The sequence below is a fragment of the Psittacula echo genome (assembly GCF_963264785.1).
Source record: "Psittacula echo genome assembly, chromosome: 6".
In the NCBI taxonomy this organism is placed as follows: domain Eukaryota; kingdom Metazoa; phylum Chordata; class Aves; order Psittaciformes; family Psittacidae; genus Psittacula; species Psittacula echo.
In genome coordinates this window covers 34984000-35009724 of record NC_137743.1, presented here as the reverse complement: position 1 = coordinate 35009724, position 25725 = coordinate 34984000, and the positions used below count along the sequence as shown (strand labels likewise).

At 38.4% G+C, this 25725-nt stretch overlaps 1 protein-coding gene across 1 annotated transcript in view; it reads right to left on the bottom strand.

Moving 5' to 3' along the window:
• THSD7B (thrombospondin type 1 domain containing 7B) overlaps positions 1-25725 on the bottom strand; it is a gene marked incomplete at both ends in the record, with an annotated part of 281668 nt that overhangs the window by 192844 nt on the left and 63099 nt on the right. The window contains 2 exons of the mRNA XM_080620490.1: positions 10385-10554; positions 17848-18099. Coding sequence (XP_080476616.1) covers positions 10385-10554; positions 17848-18099 — 422 coding nt within the window. The remainder of the gene's footprint in view (positions 1-10384; positions 10555-17847; positions 18100-25725) is intronic.

The following is a 25725-nucleotide window of genomic DNA, read 5'->3' as shown; positions in this document are numbered from 1 at the left end:
TTTTTATGTTTAATGTCTATTTTTCTTTGCATGGAATTGACTTGAAAAGAATTTATGAAAATAATAAAGCGGGATCTTTAATTTTTCTGATATTTTACCATTTTCTTTAAAATGGACAGCTTGACGAAAAACACAAGTTGGTTTTTTTTAAACACAAGACTTCAGTGCTCAAAATCTCAATAAATTTTGATTTGCACATGCTGAAACTGAGACTTCAGACCAATATCAGTGCTTATGATTCCAGCTCATCAGAACAACAGGATTAAACAACATAAGTGATTTAATTCTAAGCTGAAAGATAATATGTTAGTAAAAAAGACTATTTTCTGAATGTTTTCTGGGACACTGTAAGGTCTTTGACATGTTCATTTAGACATTACAATGAGGTGACATAAATTCCCCTGAATGCTAACGTAAACAGACCTTTTCTAGAGACCTTGCAAGTGAAGTGACAGAATGAGATTAACGTTACAGTTTTAAGGATAAGAGTATTTGTTTTACCAAGAGGTCTCATGCATGACTTAACCTGCCTTTCAGCATCAAGTTTTGCAAAACTGTACCATTTTTATAAAGTTCACTTGAAAAAATTAAAGGAAATACAGGGCAGATGGTCAACCCAAGGAATAAAGTCCAGTCCTACTCTGCTTTAACTCAAGGTGTCATTGCTAGCAATAGCTGTTCCCTCCTTGGTGATTTTTATATTGTTTCTATATTGTAATTTAACTACTTAAACGTGGAAGCCACTAGATAAAGCACGCTGGTTCTCCTCAAAAACTAACCAGCTACAGGCAGTGGTGGTGAGGGTATTTAAAACTGATTTTGGATAAAAGAAAAACAAGAAAAAATCATTACAAAAAGGTAAAGGGGCAGATTTTTATTGGTAGGCTAAGCCTACCAGCCATCCCTGACTCATGGAAGACTCCTTCCTATTCTGGAGGAAATCCCTATCAACCACCTTCCTGCTCCTCTTCTTCCCTCAGGCTGATGCCTATTTAATTCTAGCACTGGGAGCTCTTCCCAGGACCAACATGCTACTTGTCACTGCTATAAAGCTACTTGTTTACTCACTTCTTTAACTAATTCTACGTATTTTGTAAAATGCAAATCAGAAAATACAGACTATTCTAACATAATTATAGATTCATGGAATAAACTAGGTTGGAAAAGACCTTTAAGATCATCAAGTCCAACCATTACCCCAGGACTGCTAAGACCACCACTAAACCATGTCACTGAGGGTGCCAGCTTATACTCACACTACATTGACCACAATCTTCCAGTGAAAGTCTTCAGGAATAAGATAAGTACAAAAAGAAACAAGCTGCATTAATAAACACATATACAATAACATCCTTTTCCAAAACCAGGATGTATGAAGAGTCACTCTGGCATGATAGCCAGTGGGGTCCTCGATAAAGGAATTTCATCTCTTCTTCAGCCATCCGATTGACAACCCTAATTTCCATCTCTTTTATTTAATTGCTTGATGTGATTTTCTAGTGCTGTTCTTTCATATTGTAATAATTTTTTTTCCTTTTTTTTTTTTTTTTGACTATTAGGTGGGATTTTTTCCTGTGAACCTTTTAAATGCCAGAATTTTCATACACTGCCTTTTGCATATTTACATTTGAAAAACATTGGCCACTTTTAGGGTGAAGGGGAAAGGTAGAAGCCAGGGAAGTAAAGGGTGGGAGAGGGAGGCAATATTTCTGATTGAAGTAGCAGCTTATTTATTACGCTTGTTCATACCTTTTAAAATCCTGTGTTCTTCCCAATCTATAGAACAAACTTGAAAAAGCAATCAAGCACTAATCTGGGAGCCTCTGAAACATTGCACATTTCTATAGCTGTTATATTGAATCTATCCTTTATAAATGCGACTACAGCTGCTCCCAGCACCAGTGTCTGCCTTGAGTTTGAATTTTACTATTTGCTGTTATTTTCAGGTTATTGCTACCAGCAGGATATAATAAATTGGGTTATAAAGTATCTTGTTTCCCTATATATTTTTACACAGGCAGTGATTTGGAGGAAGAGTGGAAGACAAAATCAGCTCTGATAGGATTATTTCCATAATGTAATTTTAATACAATAAATAAATTAGGTGTGAACATACTCATACACATATACTTGCAGGCATACATACCAACACTGTGTTAAAAAGCAATGATGACCAGACACAGGGAGAAATGTATAGGATGAAATTTTGGTTGCAGTGATTCCTTTCAAATTTTGTTTTTCAATTCCTCGGGAGGTAAATAACACGTTTTTCTCCCAGACCTTAACTTTAGTTCCCTCTTCCAATGAAATAACAAGCATTTTTGACATTAACACTTAAATGAAGCATTTCTATATACCACTAACATATCTGGGATACGCTCAAAGAATACCAGGACTGTCTCTTATATACTGGTGCAGCCATATTTTAGCTAATATTCAATTCTCAAGGCAATAAATCCAGATGCTTACCTGATCTTTGACTGGACTAAGCCAAATTAATGATTGACAGGGTACAAGAAAGAGATGGCATATCTCTGTGAAAGTTCCTACTGCCTTTGCCAGGACTCATGAACCAAAGACACTTGGATCAACACAAGCGGAAATCACTTGAGAAAATCACAAAGGAATGAGTTATGTTATTAAAACACCTACACGTGTACAATGTAATAGGGATTAACCCAGCAAAACACTTGTAATTTCTCTAACATGAAAGCCTTGTTTTTATAGCAAAACTGAAACATTAGACAGAAGTAGTGAAGGTAATTTAATTAGCCTGGAAATGGTGCCAACCCTAGTCTAGTGCACCCCTCCACCAAAAAGCCTAATGCACCCCATGCCTGATGGAAAGGGTTCCTTCATGCCTTTAAGAAGAATCAATTCTTTTTGAAGCCACAAGGCACAAAGTTAAAGTCCTATTTTCAATTAAAATCTATTTAATAGACAAGAAATAAAGTATGAATAGAAGGCTAATCACAGCATGAAAGAGGGTTAATAGCAGATTGCCACGAGCAACAACAGTTTAATGTATTTCAGAACAATAAAGATCCTCGCAATTTTATTAAAGTGACACAGACTATTAGCACTCCATAGTATTAAAAGTTTCTCTGTGTCCATACCCTCTGCTGCACAATGTGATCCTGATTCCAACTGGAATACTGTGTTGTTTTGCTACAGCAGAATTTGTAGAGATTATAAACAGAAACTGCAGATCTGGCAAAATTCAGAGTGAAGATGAGGCTTCAAACCAGCAGTCACCTGGCTGAGCAAAGCAGAGGAGAAAAGTCATCAAGAGTGTCCAGGAAAAACAGTAGAGGCAATTGGGATGCTAGGGTGCCAGTGAAGGAAACAACAGGAAAGAAAAAGGAATTGTCCAGGATGTTTGAGCCTTGATAGCTATTATTCAGAAAATGACATCAGATGCCGGAAACCACTGGGACAGACCAGGTGGGGTGACAGAAGCCACAGGGAACACAGGGAAGAAAACCCAGAAGTGGTGATCTACTTCATGAAAGCCTCATAAGAGTGTGAACTTTGCCCATCACAAAGTTTAGCATTCATTCAAGAGGAAGGAGCACCAAGGAGCAGAAATCTGTTCTGTGAATGCCACATCACTGCAGCAGTTCTGGTACAACAAGAAAAGCACCACTATGAATGTGCCTATGATACTAGGACATGGTAAGGGTGGCCCAAAGCTAAGATAGTGACACACTAAGCTAGTCCACTCATGGCATAGCCATGTCAGCTCAGATCCTGAAAGCAGCAGGGCTGCTCCATGAAGAGTTGACCCAAATTCACAAGATTGATTTATCTCAAATGTTTCCTGTTCCAGGACAAACACAGCCACTATTGGCTTCATTACCTCTCCTCACTGTCCCAGTTTGTGGTGTAGCCTCGTACATACCAATCCTTTTATTTTTTCATATGACTCAACATTAGTGTTTGAACACAACGCAGCTCCCAGTTCCAGTAACAACACCAGGACAAAATTACTTACAGCAAACCACTACCGTTCTAAATAGAAATTAATCCAGTTAAGGTGGCAGGAAATAATGACAAAAATACAAATAATATTAAAATCTTAGGTTTCAAAGATAAAATCCTAAGCTAAAACCTATTATCTCATATGAACTGACTGGGCAGCATATTATTTGCTGCATACCAAAGACAGTTATATAAATCAAAGTATTCATAAAGGGATAAATATTTCATGGTCATATCAAATAGCTTGTTGACAAAAAAAGGCGTATTATTTATAAGGCACCTTTTAGAAGGCACACTTCTTTCACTGTCTAAGTCTTTTATACATTATTCTCTTCATTTTACTTTAATTAGTTTCTAGACATGAAAGAACTGAAAATATTACACTTCTAAAAGACATTAGAGAAAATGTTTGGGTTTTTCCCCGAACGGATTCAAACTACAATTTTTGAAATACACATTTAAACACTACTCTCAAGCACTGCAACGAACTGAATAAAATCATTTCCTCTCTCGCTTCTAAAGGGTTTCCCCTGAAGAAGCCAGCTGTTACATGTTTATTTTTCCATTATATGAGTTTTATCTCGTAAATTCTGCTCAGCATTTGGTGAGCTTACAGATCAATAACTCTGCATCCCAGCAATATAAATCTGATGCAGACTTTGCCTGAATATATTTTACACTTCAGAGGTGTATTTCTCATCTTCTCAAAGCAGCTCGGTCATCCCAATGATAAATAACTAGTTTGGGATGAGAGAGATCCTTTGAGGGGAGTCTTCCACCTGAGAATGTGGTTTGTGTGATTCAGGACAACTAAGCCCCAGGCTGGATGCTTCTACTGCTGCACCACAAGCCAGCTGAACAGAGGTTTTTTTCACACCACTGGTGACCATCAGTTCTCTCTCCCCTATGGTCCTTGTCAAGTTTTCTCATTACTAATATATTCTAACCTATTCCTTTTCAATTTTATATACCAGACAAGGACAACAGGATTTAAACATCAAAGTTCCTAAATTCTAATTTCCAGTGAGTAAATCAATCTTGTCATTCCTCCAGGTTCACCAGCATAAATTTGAAAAAAAAAAAAACCCAAAACAAAACAAAACCCCAAAAAACACCAAAACACACCCAAACACAAAACCAGTGTGCATTTAATCTAGTGTTCAGACTTCACATCGGGTTCATATTCACCCCAACAGCGCATATCCCATGCCAACTCCTATGTGCAGCTTACCTCTAATGAACACATCTTTTCCCAATAAATATGTGGGATGGTAACAGCCATAAATGATAACAACCTGCACAAGCAACTTACTGTTTCTAAAGAGTCGGACAGGACAGATGGCACCCAAAAGGGTGGTGGTATGTTCAAATAGGAAAAGAAAAATACCAACAAAGAGTTTATTGAACAGATGCCTTATGTACCAATTTGAAACACTAACCCCCCAAAAGATATACATAGGAAGATCATGATTCACAGCAGAACAAAGAACTTGCAGAGGAAAAAAATGTGGCACCCTCATTAGGAAACAGAGCATACAGAGCGAAGAGGCAAACCCGCATATTTTAGAGCTAGAAAAGACAAAAGGGCAGAAAGAAAAGAATGGGAATAAATACAGAATAATACAACATGTAAATGAAGGAGACCTCAAATTCATCTTTGTGTAACTCCAAAGAGACACTAGTTTCTGGAAAATAAAATACACTGCCAAAACATCTCCCATATGGGAATTAAGAACAGTCTAAAAAGTTCACTCATCAGATAAGAAAGGATTAAACATTTTTGCCTAACTGAAGTAGAGAGAAAGCTTGATATTTTGTGGAAAAAAGAAAGGATAAAGGCCATTAAATTATCATTTTGAGACTTGTATAAGTAGGGCTTAGATGAAAGTGCATGCAACACTTTCAGAACATTTGGGGATTCTGTCAGTAAAGTGGCTTGTAAGACAAAAGTACATAGGGGAATACACACAGGAACGGATCAGAAAGCAACCATTAGACCTGAAAAGGCACTTGAGTATTTACTATATCTTGAATTGTAAACAGACTAAAGGAGTTTTTGCTGCTACAGCTGGTAACACACAAGTTTATAAAAAAAAAATTTGATGCAAGATGAACCAGGTGGAATTGCATGCTAAAAATAAATCAAAAATGGTTGAACTGCAGTGGAATAAGTCAAGAAAATATGTCTACTAACAGGTGAGGGCTGAGCATCTCTCAAAGGAAAGAGGGGTATAAAAGTAATAAAGACTTCTGTAAGAAGTAGTTTTGCAGGGTAACACTAAAAGGTATCTGAGAATAATGAAGGCACAACTACCTCACATATCTGCTACTGAAATTCAAGATCAAATAAAAATAAATATACGGAGACAAATATGATGGAGACACTTATTAAGCCAAAAAAGCGTAAAAAAACTTTAGAACCCTGTACAGGTATGAGAATTCAATGTGGATTTTCAGATGGAAAATAACAAATATTAAGAAGATAGGAAACTGCAATCATTTGCTCGCGAGATGGTAATAACAGATACATTTTATTAGCCAATTTTACTATGCTGGGTAAACAATAAAGGGGATTCAAGGAAGAAAAACATTTCATAAAGGTCTTTTCAGTCCTATAATTAAAACTTAAGCAGACAGGCTCCCAAAAACATAATAAGAAAATTCTGAAAGTGAGAGGTAAATTGGATCTCATTCAATAAGTAAAAAAGAAAAAATGTCAAGATATATAAGGCAGAAATTTTATGAAAGAATGACAGGACAGGCAGATCCCTAGTTACAAAGCCACAGAAAATATGGAGAGACATCCAATCCCAGTCACTAGGGACTGCAGGTAACTAGTTCAGAGAAGAGAGGAGTTCTTCTGGAGAATTTTATAAAGGATACCACCCCCAGACAACTGATTAAGGGTTATAGTCTCTGGATAAATCCAAAAAGCAAAATTTAATTAGAAAGCAAAAGGATACTCCCTGGCTTTCAAGAAAGGAAGTAAAAAAATCCTGAGGCAGAAGAGTAAATGCAGGAACCTCATATGTTCATTAATTGTTTTAATGTAAATACAGACACCATTCCCAGGCTCTAAGAGGAATTTTAATTCCCATATTATTGGACTTTCTGTGATTGAGAGGAAAGTTGTATTGCCAAACAAGGAGCGAAATTTCATAAAGTGATCATTGCATAATTATCTTTCCATACTTTTACCAAATGTCTTTTTTGTTGGTACACTGGGGATTGTTAGTGAGTGATGCTCGCTCAGATTAATTAAAATTTATTGTGGGAAAATGTATCATGGGAGAACACATTCCAGATAGCATTTTATAAAATCAACAGTCACAAAAATGTTGTATCAATTCAGAAAAGAGAATAAAATGTGTTCACTTAGCAGTGCCTGGCTTTGAAAATAAGTTGAGGATCTGCATTTCTGCTCTATTGAAAAGACTTTCCATAACACTGAAGAGATTTACATTAAAAAAGAGGTATGAAGAAGGGTATCCACCACTATGCCTACAGTTTGCTCCAGACACAGAACGTTCAGGCCCAATGATCAGGAAGTATGCAGAGATGAATGACAGAAAGGGCAGACTGGAGCTGTACATAGGTAGCTCACTTGCATTTTCTATGCTATTTTTTGTGCAAAATTTGTCTCCTCCTTAAATGCAGCATTATTCCAAACATGTAGCTTTGCTGCTTCCAGCTCTGATATCAAAAGAATAATTATAAACTTCAAGTATTAGATTACCATCTTTGTGTGAAAATTAAGCATTATAAATTTTAGTATGTTAAAATTCAATTAGATTATTTAAAAACACAAGGATCTGCTTAATGCCAATTATGATAAAGTTCAGTCTAAATTAACAAAAGCCTCACAACTGAGTAGAGATGTAGATTCCTTCAACTGAATAGCCAACATTAAAAATAGCACAGTCTCTTAAGTGCCTATACATTGGCTTACCTACAGGTACCTGAATGACACAACACTTGACACATTTACGATGTTCCTGCCAGCTTTGTCTAGATTTAAGTGTCCCAGAATGCAAGAATATTACAAAGGACTTCAAACGCTGGAAGACCTTCTGCCCCCAAATACTCATCACCCATGTTAAAAACACGGACTTCCTCTTCAAGGCCTAAAACAATATATAACTTCACTTGGATCAAGACAGGTATTTCTTAGTTAGGTCACCTCTTGGGAGAGAAAGATACAAAATCTTCTCAATGCATTTCTGAAAGTAATACCTGAATAAAAGTTTTCCATTTCCAATATCTTCAAGTTGGAATTTTATAATCAAAGTATAGAAAGTTTTCAGCAGACTTAACCTTCTATACATAAGGACACAAGAAAACAGGGTCTCCCTTTCTAAATATACACATTTTAATAAAAAAGAAAGTAGATGCCAAGACTAAGCAAATGAAAAATGGGAGAGATATCCTTGGGGGATAAAAGAGCTTTGAGCAATATGTATAAATAAATCACAGATGGTACCTGTCTTCAACTAGGATTCAACATACTTTATCCAAGAATGCTGCTGGAGAGACCACAGGACACATTTTCTTTCACGTATCTTATTGGGCCTAGGTCCAAATTCTCATTGGAAGTAATCAAAAGAATAACAACTGTGATGGACTGTAATAACCTATTAGACTCGCTTGTTTGATTCCTGAATGATCCCTTTAAGGACACTCAAGAGGTGAAGAAAGAAAAATTACTATACTTTTGATGGTAGCAATTAGACTCTAAATTGGCTTAGACATAGGATTCACTTCCTCATCTTCCCCCATCACTGAAAAAATGGTACGATAAAATAAAAGATGCCCTAGTGATGAATAGAAGTATTCTATCAGTTCAAATTGCCAGAAAAAAAGGCCTGAAAAGATGTCATTCCTTATTTATTCAAAGAACAAAAATAGATCAGCTAGCAAGTGAGACACACTGAATATCACTGGATAGGAAGGGATAACTGGGAAGGCCCTCTTTCTATTTGCATGCAACTATGTTGGCAGTAAATACGGTTCTCACTTTGTAAAGACTACTGCAAATCTGCACTCCTGTCTTGCAATGGCAGTAATAATGTTTACCTTGTACAATTGCTCTGCATATTTTGTTTTTTTTCAGTTGCTTTAATGAAATTATTTTTTAAAAAAGAAAGGGTTAGAACTGTAAAAACAAGGAGGAGTTATCCCAGTGTTTTCTTTTCATTGAGGGGATGGTTTGCAATCTTTACATTGAACTGAACTTTAAATAAGGAAAAAACCTGCAGGTGATCACACACTGGATATAGAGCACCAATTCTGTTACAAATTATGTTGCTGCAAAGGTTTCAAGATGCACTCCTCTAATCTTCTTGAGTAATTCACAATACTGAAAAAGAATAAAGAAATGTGAACAAAGTCAGTTAAAGTTTGCTGCATACCCACTTGCCGTACAGTGGCTGCATGAATGCAGCAGCAGTTAGAAGAATGAAGACAGTCAAGAAATGTTACACACTTCTCATCAACAGCATTTTTCTTACTTTGAAAGTCATGTACATAGCACACTTGTGCAGAACAACAATGGGGTTTGTATTGGGAGACCAAGGTAATGCCAGATGTTTGGGAGAGGTGAAGCAGCAACTATGCATGGATTGAGTAGAGATTAAAACGGCTCTGGCCTTCTATAATCTCAGAGTCTGTGGGGGATGCTAGTACACACTGGGTATCCAGGAAACATTTGCTTTTGCCTTTGTAAGTAAACAAATCTAAGATATGATATTGTGTTCTTATTATCTTACATCTCTGCTCAAAAACATATTCTGCAAGAGCACCACATAGAGTAAATAAAACAGTCTAAGATGAATTATTCATCATGCATCTGTATCTACTCATTATTCTTCTAAAAGAAATATAACTCACTTCCAGAGTCCAAAAACCATCTGTCTGCTCAGAAGTTGTGACAATATTATTTTTGCTTTCCCCTTCAGATCACAAGAAAGATTGTGTATCAGTTTGAAGCAGAGGCTAAAGCCACATCCGGAATGCAGTGACATCTTTTTTTATACTCTAAACCAGGACTAAAACCACATATGAATGTATTCGGCTATCAAGGGGCTGTGCTGCTTGATATACAAGAGAGGAAGAAAACTCAACTCCAAGCAAAATTTAGCTTTTTCATTCTTTGAAACCCTCCCTCACAAGTAACCTACAGAACTGGTAGCAATTCATCGCAGAAGGTTGTTGCTCCTGGCAGTTCCTCGGGACCCTGAGGAACACGTGATCTCACTCCCTCTGACGGTCAGTAACACTTCACAATGTAAGCATGGATATAATTCGTAGCATCAGCCAGCTGAAACCTACTAATGACTGAATGTTATCTATCATGTTACTCAAATCTACTTGGGCCAGACATTTCAGAATGACTATACGCATTTACCTTCCTTCAGTCGGTACATCCAAAGTTCCATGGTGATTTGGACGCAGTAGACTTCCCGGGTTTGTATGCCACCTCCACAAAGGCCTACATGCTTGTTGTGGCGAGGATCCTGCTGGTCAAGGAGGAGAGACACTTGGCAAGCTTTCCATTCTGAAGTCCTCCATGCAAATCTTAGGAAATAAAAGCAGGTAAAACGAGAGTTTTTTGAAAAGCTACGGGTAAGGGAGTGGTATTTTATTAGATGACAAACTACAATTGGTTTATATCAGTGCTTCCCTGTCCAAAACGGAGTGTTTTGAAACACTTGGAATGTTAAATTTACAAAGGTTAAGTATTTGCTATTTGTCTGAAGCACTTGTGTAAAACTTGTCAGATCTCCAAAGCATTCTGAAACACTAAATCATCCTGACAACACTTTGAGCAGGGTGCAAAGAAAAAACAAAGATTAAGGGGTTTGATTAAGTGCAAAAACTAGTTTTCAAACATGCGACTCAAACCACTAAACCACCCCTCTCTGCCAAGAGCTGAATGTCTCACTCTGAAATGCACTTAATAGCTAAAACCCCACATACATCAATGGAGCTCCAAGCACCAGGTGGCTTTTCTATAGGTGACAGCTTTATAAACGCCTAGGGTACTACCAATTTCTTCAAGGGATTGGCTAAAGTAACTCAGTTCTCGTTTCAGTTTCCAGAAGTTGTGATCCACAGCAAGCTCCAGATAAAAATACTATCATTCTGTATTCCATTCACACCTAAAGAGCATTAATGGTTTTCACGAAAGCATAAAGTTCTTGGGCAATGAATCGTGAATGTTGTACAATCATCATTGGTATGTATCCAGTTTAAATTTCAGTAAGAACTTATTAAAACTATAGGGAAAACAGTATTGCATATCAGTTGAAAGCATAAGTTATTTCTGCAACATGTCTGCAAATGTATAGCATATTTCTAATACAACAGCTTTTAACAGGCATAATTCATTTTGATTCACAGGTCACAGTATCAAGGGAGTAGAAAAGAGCTTGAAGACTTTCTTAGCTTCCTGAATGCAAATCTTAGCTAATATTGTTTTTATAACCAATCTGTTCACACTTTGGCTGTTTTATTCCTTTGCTCCTCTAAATTTCATAGTTTACTTTTTTCCATACAATCTTTGGGTTTTGTGTAATGTAAGCTATGCAAAATAATTTACTTTTTTTATCCTCAAAACAAATGCTCTCTCCTCTTACAGGAGATCCATGGTTGTTAAAACAGTGTGTATTTGTTAACCTGCGAACTGATTGCTGTAAACTCAAGCACAATGAGGTGCCTCTGCAGGAAAAGCCTTCCACATCGTAATTCTGTGTATACTTCATAGCAAGTATCTGCTCTTGACTACAGCTTGGCAAGAAAACATGCATCTTAAAATTATATAAAAAATGAATATATTAGTTTGCCTGAGCACACATCAATGTTCTCTTCACTTATGTTGTAAATATGGGTATAAGAATGATTTCTAGCCACAAAGTACTTACAGATTTTGCAACATACCCATGGAAAACGTTTGTGAATACTGCCAATTACTTTTAATTTACAGGTACTTTTCAGATGAGCTGTCATGCTCTCTTAAATAATATACAGTATCATGTGCAAATTTGGATACTCTCGCAGGGTTTATTATCAACAGAAAAAACAATAAAGAATACACTTCTCATATGACAAGCATGAAATACTTGAACTCCCACAACATATAAAGCACAGCCATGAATTTTTACTTCTAGTAGTTCCTTCTGGGAATTCCTAATTGCATTTCTTGGGCCTGCAGTGTTAAATGCAACCTTCCTCATCATAAAGCCGATGAAGAGTGCTCTTCATCAAAGAGTGGCTGAAGAGGAATCCTCCACACCACTTCAGGACATTGTGCTCTTCAAGTCTAAATTTCAAACCAGAAGCTTAAATACAGAACACATGCATCTTTTCACAGCCACAGAAATAGCTGTTTTAGGGAAGTTATTTCTTAAAACTGACTACCAGTATCTGGCTTAGGTAGTCAGCTGTGAACTCTGGGTTCCTTTAGAGATGTGAGCACCTGCTTCTCACATTCAGTGTGAATTGTGAGAGTTAACGCCTACGAAAAATAGGCCATCAGTGATTAAAATTATGCAAAATAACTAAATCTTAATTCAGAGATAATTAAACTTCATCAGGCCCTAAATCTTAAAAAAAAAAAAAAAAAAAAAAAAACCACCAAAAAAAACAACCCTTCAGGCATTTTCATGGAGTAACTGGATATTGTGCTACTGTGCTAAACCACAGAGTAGTCTTTAATGGAGAGCTATTGCATGCTCCAGCCAGTGCCTGCTCTGCTGTGAGCAGCTTAAAGCCTAAGTCCCATCACCCCATCTTTCTTTTTCCCAGCTGGACACACCCTTGGCTGTGCAGAGTTTTCCGGTAACAAATCCTGATCCTCAATCATTAGCTGTTTAGAAGGTACACATTTTCATGACTGTTAACAAGCCCACCACACCAGAAACATATCAAAGGCAGCACTATTCCTGAGAGTGGGAGACCTAATGCAAGACCTTTTCAGATGGATTAAGTGACCTTGGAGCTTTTTGGCAGACTCCTTGCAGGGTTTTAAGCAGCATGGATACGTGGTATTAGTTTGCCCATCTACACACTACACTAAAGACAATGAGAATAAACTTTACTTAATGAAGAGAAACTGACTACATAATCTCTATTTATATTTAATCAGAAGCTTGTTAATAGCCATTAGCGAAAAACTGAAATTAATGGCACGTAAATACTTCGGGCTTTTTGTAACTTTGGCAACCTCAAGCCAGTACTTGCAAATTATTAGCAACATCCACAGCGGGTTTACCACATGACTGTAACTTCTCCAGTTGAACAAAGATGACCAAAGCCACCAATGCCACTATGGACATTCTATTGTTAGAACAGACTATACCAGAAATGCACAGTACCAGCATTAAGCTAAGGGGCCAATGCCACCTAGCCACTCTATTCACTAGCCCCAGAGGCTGAAAAGTGTAATAACTCAGTAAATGGAAGGGATATTACACATTTGGGCCAAAGTTGGTCAGCTCCAGCATACTCTTGTGATCACTATGCCAAAACCCATCAGTGACAATAATTTCAAATGTCAACAGATTTAACATCTCATTTTAACTTTTACCAATATCTAGTTAGACTGATACAAACTCAGTATAATTGCAGTCCACATTTATCTAGAGATCTCTTACCAGCTGAAAAAAACCCAGCCTTTTCCTTTGGCTTCCCAATAGGCTTGGTTCCAGTTTTTGACGCTACTGTTCGAGTTGCAGAAGGTCTAGCTACTTCAAAGACTAACAGATCCCATTGCTGATGGTGAGAGGATTAGCTAAATAACAACCCAGATGGGGACTCCACAATCCACAGACAGTTGTATCAGTCTGCTTAAGAAAATGGGCAAGCAAAACCTGCTAGTTTAAGAACAATGAAGTGTGTGCTTGAGGTGTCTAGGAGGGAACTTGGCTGGTACAGCTGAATAGCTTTTCACATCATAAGCAGTGCTCTCAATTTCTCTGCTAGAAAGTCAGTTCAGGAAGCAGAAGAGCAGGTCCCAGAGGTTTCTGTTACCATCATCAAAGTGTGCTCTTGCACTGTGACACCCAACTGCAGACACAGAAGTGCATGGCATGGAGCTGGAGAACAAAAGCTACACCACAGATGGTTCCCAGTCCAAGGGGAGGACAACAAAGCTGCTCAGCTGAATGGAGGTCATTGCTGCAGCCCATGACTGGTGACGGTCCAAGGGCTGAAGAGTAGTGTTGCTCCCATTACCAAAGCATATCTCCAGCAGCCTACTAGCACAGTTCACTGAATTTCCTTTCAAAGCTTTCCTACTTCACACCAATGCCTTATCTTTAATTGGGACGCATAATAGGCCTCATTTACAAAGTGATACCATCACACCTGTATCTCAGCAGTAACCTCAAGCCTTTTGATATAATCAGGTCTTAAAACTTTCCCATTTTCCACCATTTAACTTCTGAAAAGCTTTGAATTTCCAACAAAGCAAAGGTTTTTTTCTAAATCCCTGTCTTGTAACATAGCAACCACAACAAAAAATGAAAGATTTAAAGACATAATCACAATTCTGGAAAATCTATCTATTCCCAGTGAACATGAAAGCTACGCATCAAGGATAAAAATTATATAATACATTGTTTTAAAACTGATGACTCAGTGACAGTATGCAACAAACAAGTACTAAATATCTTTCTGATTTATAGTAACCTTTTGGTCTTTCTACTCCACAGGACTTATGCTCTTAGCACTTACACAAGTTTTATACCTGTATACACACATTCACTTTAATTGAACTATTGCAAATTTATATCACAATAAAAGAATGTAGAATCACCCCCTATTTATTTAAGCTTTATAAGTGCTTAATCTAATCCCTTCAGAACAAATGACTGAAAGTAAAACGAAGTACAAAGCTCTGGAGTCCTACATGCAGTTAAAGTGTTTTATTTTCTTGCATTTAAACTATTGATTAAAGAAGTTATTGTAAACTTCAGCCATAGAATTAAAAGCTCTTCCTATTTAAGAGGAAATTTACACTAATTGCCATATACCTGTGATGGGACCTTTAATTTTCAGCCTTGCCATGGACATAGAGGTAATACTTAACATAGCAATTTTCAGACTGAAGGTATTTTTTGTCCTTCTGGATCATTTTAGGAGGCTGGGGCTGGAATATAACCTCACCCATCTGCCTCTGCTGAGTAAAATCTGTAAGTGCTACCTCTTGAGCTGCTGCTTTTCTGAGTTGGTGGATGTAGTCTGCAACACGTACCTTCATTCCACAATGGGGTGCTGCTCTCTGTCCCTGCATTAAAACACAGCCTCTAGAGAATCCCCTTCCTTCTGCTGCTCAGGCTATGTCTCTTTCTAGGCTATGTCCTCTCTCATTTTCTTTGCTGTGCCCGGAGCAGGCTTTAAAAAATTCTTGCCAAAAGAATAAAGCTAAAGGAAAGGCTGTTTGTCTTGAAACACAAAAGAGCAGCTTTACAGGAACTGGAAAAGTGAGTAGGACTCTCACCTTAAAAGATTTTAAAACTAATCAGATTAGGAAAACACAAACCAGAAAGAAAGAACGGTTTGTGTTGAGAACAGACATGAAGGAGAGAGCCTTTTATTTCTGCCTCTGAATCTCCTTAAATTCATCATCTTCTTGTAAGGGGAAGAAAAAAAGAAAACTGTTTGGTAAGCCTCAGCAAAGCCACAGATGAAGTGGCATGTATTTAAGGGGAAAAAAAGCATAATCTGTCTAGGTATTACTCTGCAAAGAGAACATGCTGAAATAAGGAGAATAGGAGCATCAAAGCCTTTTTATAATATTTCACAGGGATTAACAGTACATCCTTCTAAGGCTGAAAGCTACTAGTTTCCAATGTGAAGTTCCCAAAGATCCACACCAAATCACCAGCCTGTAAACTGTAACATGGACTGCTGACAGCCGTTATCAGCTGCTAACACTTAAATAACATACTTAAACATGTTTGACTTCTGTTCATTAATACAGAATTCTGTACCCCACAGCCTTACTGTGGGGGGCCACAGCCCCCACCACCTTACCTGGTAGACCCACAGCACATACTGCAACAGCAGAGCTTTTCATTCCTGCTTGTTTCCGCAGCACTGAATGGCCAAATCAAAGTCTACTAACCAGGCATTGCTGCAAAATTCTCTTTAACGGTGCATCATGTGAGGAAGTCATAGCCTACCCTACCACCTGCATTTTGAGATACTACATCCTTAGAAATAACAACTAAATACCAGATTTTTTTTAATTTTTTTTTTTTATTTTTATCTAAGTGGCTCTATCAATCTGTGAGTCTAATGTCATTCTTCTGGGCTAGCTCATTAGGCAGTTTACCTCACCTCACACAGATATTTCACTGGAGGTGTTGCCTCAAGGACTGAAGGTGTGCAGGTATGGTAGGATGGGGAAGGTTTAAGAGTTCATAGGCTCATGAAATCCTGGGCATAGCAGAGGTATACCAGATGAACATCAGGTTTCTTTCTATGGCAAAAGTGGTACCTCCACAAAATTGTCAGTGTTATGCAGGTTCTCACCTTTTGGGCTCTCCTGGCTCTACATCAAGCCACTAGAATCAATTGCACTTTAATACAGTGCAATGTCATAAAGTAGAAGTGAGAAACTAGGGACAGACACATGTCTATTCACTCTCTGATTAACTACCAGCCGGTATACCCCAATCAGGTGTCACCTGCACCCATGCTCCTATACAAAATCAGGAAGACAATGTGTTACTCTATTGTCTTTGAAATTGATGTGCATTTGGGCAGGAACAAAAATCACTCTGCAAGAGCCTTTTCGTAGGATGTAATCAAGCAACAGATTTTATTATTTTTTTTTATCGTTCCTCTCTTCTGCTAGCAGGGTGCATAAAAATGATCAGCATTTGATTTTGAATGAACCCAATGATATAGAGATACTTTTACAGGTTACACCTTCCTAAGAAATGTCTTGCAAAGGCTTTATCAAAGATTTTGACAGGATCTGGCAAACCCCCAGGAACTCATGACTTGAGCACTGAATACTCCTCCCATTAAATGCACTCATTCACAGACAGGGAGATTTGTCTGCACGCATATAAGATTTTATCAATCTTGAAGCATTTTACAGTCAATCTCAGAACACATCACATGAAATATTAAGCAATATTTTATTTTCTTTGCACAGTAAATTAGCAACCTCCTATGCTAGCCTAGCCAAGCATAACGGCATGTATTTGCAGACCAAAAAAGCGAAATCCTCACCTTGTGCCAGAACAAAAATTGCCATAAACGAAGCAAACACTCAGGGACTGCAAAGTTTCCCATTTCAAGAAGTATCCAGACAGAAGCTGAGTAAAGTCCAAGCTACTACCTCTGATCAGTTCCCATTTTCCTCAAGGAGGACTAAATATTTTTATGGGGAGATGAAGGGGAATCATCAAATCTTACGTAAAAATTACTATTTCAGAGGCAATAAAAGCATAGCCATGGAGACCTGCCCAGTCTCTGTGCAGTTAAGGAAATTCTCCAGAACAGCAACTAGTATAAAAGCCCCTACAGAGAACAGGAGTATCTGCTCTCAGTTTTTAAAATATGAAAACATAAACTAGTGTGTATAATTTAATTTTTTTTCTATACATGTGTAATTATTATAATAGCAGTACCAACAGATAATAGTACCAATTACAAGAACATTACTAACAAATAATATCACTAATCATAGTTAACAATGACCAACTCAATGATCTTCTAGACACAGACAGAAAGCATGACATGTGACCCTTTCCACACACAAACACTGGGCAAGGATGATTTGCTCTGCACAAGGCAGTCATCAAAAAGGGGGTTCTTTACTTCCAAAAACTGGGCTGAAAGCACTCGCTGTACCTTGGGCAAGGCTGCAGTAGCTCTTTCCGTCCCACGCTGCACGCTTCCCTCTCTTCCAGGTCCAGACACTGCTTCCCGGCACCCACCGCCACACTCCGTATGCCACGGTGCCGGGTCCGAAAGCCCGGGGTAAGATCTCCCCAGCCGCAGGTCTGCGAGCAGGCACTCCATGGAGACCACTCAGACATTTCACAGTCTTTAGCAATGACACAGGACTTGAAGGTCAAAGGGACAGGATCTTGCATGCAGAGGCTGTGGTAAGAACACAGTGAAACAGCTGAGGAGGTCTTGCTTAATAAGTTGGTTTTTTTTTTTCAAGCCAAACTCCCAAAGGAGAAATCCATGCTCATTTGGGGTAAATCAGACAACCTGCATCAACACCAGTACAATGTAAGTAGAAAAGCTGCAATGCAGTGCACAGAACGCATTTCCAGGGAGTTCTGGGTGCAATCTTGCACGCTGAGTAGTTTGCAAATAATATATTTCATTTATTTCAAGTTAAAACAGATGCAAAAGGCATTTTATTTACTCCTGTACAGTTACAATGTCACAATTTATCCAAGACAGAAAATGAAAGCCAAGCCCAAGAGAAATACTGCCACTGATAACCATCTCCATCATCCCACGCACGCGACTAGCATGTCCATCCATCCATCCAGGTGTCAGCATGTCCTGTGGAGCAACTCTGCTCTTTTAAAAAATAATTAGTCACACACTAATAAGAAAGGTGTTGGTTCTGTGAGGCTGTTATCAAACAAATGCCGTCAAACAAGGTCAGAGGGTTTTCAAGCCTGACAAACCACCAGAGAGCCAGCAATGCTGCAGTTTGTATTCAGGCTGTATTTTTTGGGACTCAATTACTCCTGCTGACATTAGGACATGATCCTCACTCATTCTGTAACACACCAAGACATACACCACGTAAGGCCCAATACAGCTGAAAACTAAATTTTAAGAGCTGTCAACTGTTGAGGTTTAGTATCAAGATAAAAAGTCCCAGAATATTTTTTTTAAGAGTTCCAAAGTTACAATAGTTTTTCATAATACAGAAAGTTATGACAAACATAGGAAATATTTCTGGGTGAAGACAAACCTCCAGACTAAAGCCACCATCCTTTGCTGCTCCTCCACTTCAGTCTCAGCCAGCTGATGGTTCTTCCACCTAGCAGACAATGGTAAGGACCCCGCAGAGCATGGATTCTGCTGCTCCACCTCACCCCAGTCAGAGCTCAACCACAGTCATCACTCATCCTCCAAAATCACAAAAAATCCCCTCTTGTCTCTCAAAAACCTGAGATAGCTGACATAACAGAGCAGGAGAGGATATTCCAAAAGAGGACTGAGAGATGTACAAGCAGAGGTAGCACTGAAGCACCACGAAGGATGGGACAGGGCAAAAAATAACCCCCAAGAAACCTGAAAAGAAGGAGTCAGTAGGGAAAAGGAACCAGGATTTTCTGATTTCTGCCTAGTGGATGATGCAAATTGGCCTCTAAAATTAAGACCATACATGAACTCACAGTGTGAACTCTCTCTAAACTTGTATTCTCCAGCCTCCAGTTGCTCACAGTCAGGCTTTTGCCAACTGTAAGGAGCAAATACAGGTACACTTAAAAGGTGTGAAATCCAGAGCCACTGCCAGGGAACCAGCTATTACCTCATTTAGTACTACTTACAGCACAGTTTGACTAACTGAACTTCCTCTAAAGGAAACAGACTGGGGCAATCATTTCAGGATTGCTGGGCAGTCTCATAGGGGTATCAGAGAAGATAAAAGACATTCATTCGCTTCTCCACAAGTCTAGAAATGGGTCCTGTTTTCACAAAGGTCAATATGAATATGTCCATGGATACTTCATAAAATTTGACCAGGTCCTCAGCTACCAGTAACATACAGCATTTATTGGCTTAAATTTATGCTTCAAAATAAATTTAAAAACCAATTTTTTGGTTTAGTTTCTTCACCAGAATAAAACTCATTAATCTCACAGGTGCTGTGAGGATGAATTTACTGAATGTTAACAACTTCATAAAGTAGAAACAGCCTGTGATATAGCCTCCTCAAAATGAAATTATTCTTGCTTACAACTCTAAAAGCTGTCTCACTCTTCTGTTACATGTCAAATGCAACTGATTGCAAAGCTGCCTCTGATACAAAACATCAATACTAGCGAACCAAGGACTGAAAAGTAATAATCATTATAACTGTATTTACTAACCCAAGGATCTAGACTCTTGTTTGGAACATTAGGTTAGGTGGAGTCACATGAACGGTAACTTTACTTCCCTTTTAATACTTTTTCAACAGTTATCGGGCGAGCCACCCATGCCACAACATTAACAAGAAACAAGAATTCCCCCTCATTTTAAGTAGATAAAATAGTAGCACAGACAAATTGCTGTTCTAATTTATGGTACTAGAAAACTAGAGTTTATCTAGAACATAACATGGAGGGTAACAGATGTCGCATTTTAAAAAGTGACCAGAACTTTGCAGTCAGTAACCAGTACAAAAACACAAATCCATTTTGGGGGTTTCAGCACTGCAAAGGAGACTTGAGCCTTGCCTGATCTTTACTGAAATACCAAACAAAATGAAGCCTTGAAAAATCTGATTTGGGGTCTCCTTTAAAATTAATATCGCTACCCCCAGTTAGCAAGACAATACCCACAACACCTCTCCTGATGGATTTAAACCTACACTGACACCCTCTCTGCAAAAGACAGCGACCATCCTTACCTTTTTGCGAAAGGCTTTGAAGCATTCCGAGACTGAACAGCTGTTTGTTTTCCTGAAAATCCCTCTACTGCTCCTACTATAAAAGGCTAAAGAAATAACTTTGTTGACCTAAAGGTGAACAAGATGGAGCTGGCAATTTCCACTTTCTGCTCAAGTAAGTTTTTGAGGGAGAATTACATGCAACTGCCTGACAGAAAGAAAATCTAATTAACTTGTACCTACTCATTCAGAGCCTCGAAGTCAAATTAATTGTGACACTGAGCAACACAAAGACAAATGTAAAAACATGCTTTTGCATGAAATTCAGACACAGCCTTTCATGTTGCAAGTGTATTTAGGACAATCTAACACAGATAAAGCCCAGACATGCAAGATGCTCTCTGACTGCAGGCCACAAACCAGATGTGTATTTGCACTGTTGTAGCTGTATTCAAACTGGCAGGGAGATGACAGAGGTCTTGGGGACAGGAAATACTATGTAAGCCGTGTTTTTTAAACTAACTTTCCATGTATTAATGTATCAGGTTAGATCTTCTTGGGAGTCAAATCTTATAACTGTGATATACTAGGGTGCTTATGTGATTGATACTTTTTCCTATGTTACACTCTTGGATTGATACTGTAAAACTACAGGAATTGTTTCACAACCCAACTTGCTCAAGTGGCAGAGAGCCCTCTTACTTCCTCACGTATTGAAGAGGAATAAACCAGACTTAAAAAATATACATTAAACCAAAGGAGGCCTACTCATGCTTCTTTTACACTTGCATAGTCCTGCAGCTACAAGCCGAAAAGCAAGAAGAGGAAGAGAAAAAGCAGCCTCACATACCACTCCCTACTGTGCAGCTCCACAGCCTCTGTGACTCTGTAACTACAGTCTGCTTGCTACCAGCAGAGCAGCACTGCTCTGTTCCTCATCTCCAGCCACACTCTCCACCATGAGATACAGTAACTGTGCAGTCTCAGGCTGAAACACACCACCCTTCTGTTCTGGACAAAAAAGCAACTCCCCAAAAAATGGTAAATTTTCCAGCAGGTCAGTGCATCCATGCTACATGCCTTATAGTCTACACAGTCATGACATCCACCACAAGGAAATGGGTGGAAACACATATATCAGCAGGAAAAATGAGGAAGACCGACTAGCAGTGCATCATTAGATCAGGTTGGGCACAGGACGAAAATTACCCCTGGTTTTCTTTCGGAACCATATCAATGCATTCAGAATGAAACGCAAATGCTTTTCCTTACACTAGAGGAAGAGACAGGTGGTTATTGTTGAACCTTATATACTGAAAGGATCATTTCCTAAATAACTTGACACATTAGGAAGCTATCACCATGCCTATGCTGCTGGTACAGAAGGCAGCACCAGGAGGGCAGGGTATTGCTTCAGCAGCCAGACTCTGCCCTGGCAGCTCAGGAAGGCTCCTAAGGAGTGCCAAGCCTCACCAGGAAATGCATGCTCAAACCCACACACTGCAGAGCAAGAAAATCTTGAAGTCAGCTAAGATACACTTGATAATAACACATATTTTTTCCCCTTTCCTAAAGTCATCTCCTATTCTGTTATTAATGACCCAACTTTACATGCTGCTGGAATAAACACTACCTGCTTTTTGCAATTGGCTAATAATATTAGGGTCTAACAATGGATACAATTTTGCCATGTTTCTAGCAGCATTGAAACAATTTTTCCCTTCTGACAGTCAGTGTTAACAGGCATACTTTCAAGAATTCATAACGTATTTTAGGGTCCTCAAGGGCTGTCAAGGCTATTTTAGATAATTATGCAGTGGAGGCTTCTTTGGCAGAAAAAATACTGGCCCCTTCTGCACCAGTGTGGTACAGAAGATGAGGGATATTTGCCTGCCATACAACTGACAAAGGGAAAGGTTGCTGGGAGACTTATAATCCAAACAAACATAGGGCTTGGTGTTTAAGATGTCTAAGTTTTGGTATCTCCAAAACTTACCACACCAAATTCTGTATTTCAACTAAAAAGAAATGTTGACTTATATTTGCACTACTTAGGCAGACACTGAGATATTAAAGCTACAGAAGCAGATGGCTTTTAGCACAATTTGTAAACAGAAGAAAAAAGCCCAATTATTATTGGACACCTTCTAAAATCTTACTTATTGAAATTAAAAAAGCAGTCAGTGTTCTTTTTTTTTTAGGTTATTTTAATAAAAGCAAAGGAAATGAGAAACTAAACTTTAAAAAAACACTAGAAAATAAAATCTCCTTATCCAATAGCTCAGGAATTTATCTGCAAGCCTGAGCACTGGGGCTTGATTCCTACATTTGTTGGGAGGAATGTGAACACACATCTCCTCTTCCAGATCAGAATCACAACCATCAAATAGCACATTACAGCAGAGTGTTTCCACTTCTGGAATGCAAAATTTTGTATTAATCCAGAGAATAGAAGAATGTCAACACTAGAAACTGCAAATAATTTTTTCCTATAAACATACAACAGCACAGAGGTTAAGTACAATACACTAGGAAATGGGCAACGGAAATTCAAATTATAGAGGCAAACAAAAGAGCTGAATGCTGCTCTACCTCAGCCTTGTCGGATGGGTTATTCCTTGAGTGAGTTTGACCTAAATTTTCCACTTACAAAGGCAAAAGTAAACAAACTCAAATCCAACTCTATTATATTACTGCTGTCATCTTATACATAGAATGAAGAGTTTAAGAAATACATATCTAAAAGGACTGCTAATCCATATAATAATAATAATAATAATTATAATAATAATAATAATAAAACCCTAAACCTGATTAACTTCTCAGTATGCTTAGTGAGCATACACATCAGGTTAGAAAACGAGGTAAATTTATTTAGGAGTTCAAGGTCTAGCTATGAGCATTCGTTTCCCTAAATTACAATTTAATGTCTAACCTAACTAACTTTGTCTCACTATGCAGAAGTTTTGTCACAACTGTGACAAGACAGAAAAGCTAAAAGAGCAGAAGTTCTAGCACACATTCATTTCTTGCAACTTTTCCAGAGGGTTTTTTTTTTGTTATTATTTTTAAATATATTGAAGTGCTTATGCTTGAATTTGTTACTGGATATGAGATATAATGCAAAACAAACTTTTTTCTGAAATAGAATGAAATCTGAATTCTATATGAATTTTAAAATAGTCTTTAAGAGCTTCAAATCAGATCCATAAAATCATTCTATTTTGATGTTACCCCTTTTATTTTCACAAATATAAATTTCTACACCAAATTTTTTTCTGAGCAGAAATGAACCTCTTGAGATCTATTGATGTTCTGCTCTTCAGTTGTCTTCAAGTGTTTTCAAAAAAGTCTGTCCTTCCCTTCTTCTTCTTTTTTTCCCTTTTTCTTCCATTTTGACTAATGTTGAACCTCTAAACTGAAAAAACATTTCCCAGCTCTGTTTCCCTGATACAGCATATCCAATTTTCCACATGCTTGTGCTCCTCTCCAAGTAACTACTGCTTACAAGTTTTACCTTTAAAATTGCTAGGATTTTTGCTTGCACTGTTAAGGTTGGTACAGACACAAAGATCTTCATCAGACCGCTTATTTAAATGCAAAAAATATTCTCCTTATAACGCAGACAATTCTTTGGCTTCTACCTGAGGGTCCAGTGTAAAACCAAAGAATCCTTTTTGCAGGGTTTGATGGCATAATTTAGGTGGCGTATTAAGTTGCTAAGCCACTGGCCATCATACTTGAAAATTCATGGCAGTCGGGTGAAATTCCTGACGACTGGAAAAAGGGAAATATAACCCCCATTTTCAAGAAGGGGAAAATGGATGACCTGGGGAATTACAGAGCAGTCAGTCTCACCTCTGTGCCTGGCAAAATCTTGGAGCAGATTCTCCTGGAAGGCATGCTAAGGCACATGAAAAACAAGGAGGTGCTTGGTGACAGCCAGCATGGCTTCACTAAGGGGAAATCCTGCCTGACCAGTTTGGTGGCCTTCTATGATGGGGCTACGAAACTGATGGACAGGGATAGAGCAAAAAAAACTGAAAACAAACCTCAGGCACATTTCCCACCACTGCCACCTAATTCACAAGAGAAAGGACACTCCATCTGCCATTCCCATCAATCACAAACTTGTTAGCAAAGAGGCCAAAATGAATGTCCTGCCAGCAATCTGACATCCATAAGAAATTGGTCCATAAGAAAACATGTTCAATATTTTAGTCTTTAAAAAGAAGTCTGCACTCAAGCCCACCAAAATCCAATTTTTGGCAAAGTACTGTCTGCCATGCTGAGGAGCACACCAGGAACCCTCGCCTGACAGTGAGCATGGTGGCTGCTACTGCTGCTTGCAATCCTTGCTGGCTGCTTCACAACCCTGAGATTAGACACCAGCAAACTAAGCAACCTTGATAATTAATTAAGCATCTTTGCCATTGTATTATAAATTAGGAGGTGAGATGAGCAGACGGTTCCTGTCCTCACATGGCTTGGATCACTCAGGGGCTAGTTAGCTGACCACTCCCAATATCTACCACTTTCCTTCAAGGATCAGGCAGCGGCAGCAGGCAGGGTTGATGGCAAAGCCCTGGCAAACCAGCAGCTCAGAGCCCGCTGTTAAAGCACATCTTCAGATATTCCTCTCTTTTGCCTCATTTTTCCATATATTGAATTTATATCTCTCATTGGTACTGACTCGATGGTGTTAGCTGAAATAGGAAACCTCGGCCAAGAAAATGAAAAAGCACAAACAAGGTGCTTCTTCCCAGCTTTACTGCAGACGCTGGGCTGCCTGCCAAACCCTGCTACAGGGTTATGCAAATACATTTACTCTTCTTTATCAGTAGCCAAAATATAATTGCTCATGTAAAGCAACATCTGCAAGATCGGGTCCATTCTTAAGAAGAATGGCAGCAAATACGCTGCACAACAGAACATGGAGGTCATTACCTTAAGGCTTAAAGGGAGTCATTGTCAGGCATATTTGGTATCAGTGACACTCCAGCCCTGAAACTAAACACAGACTGGATTTTACGCTGGATTTTTAGGTTTGGATTTTAGGTGCAAAAAGAGAAAGGAAAAGTGTGTGACCATCTCGACCCTGTAACATGACATGACCAATTGCGCTCTATTCAATTGATATGCTTTTCTCTTGTATTTGG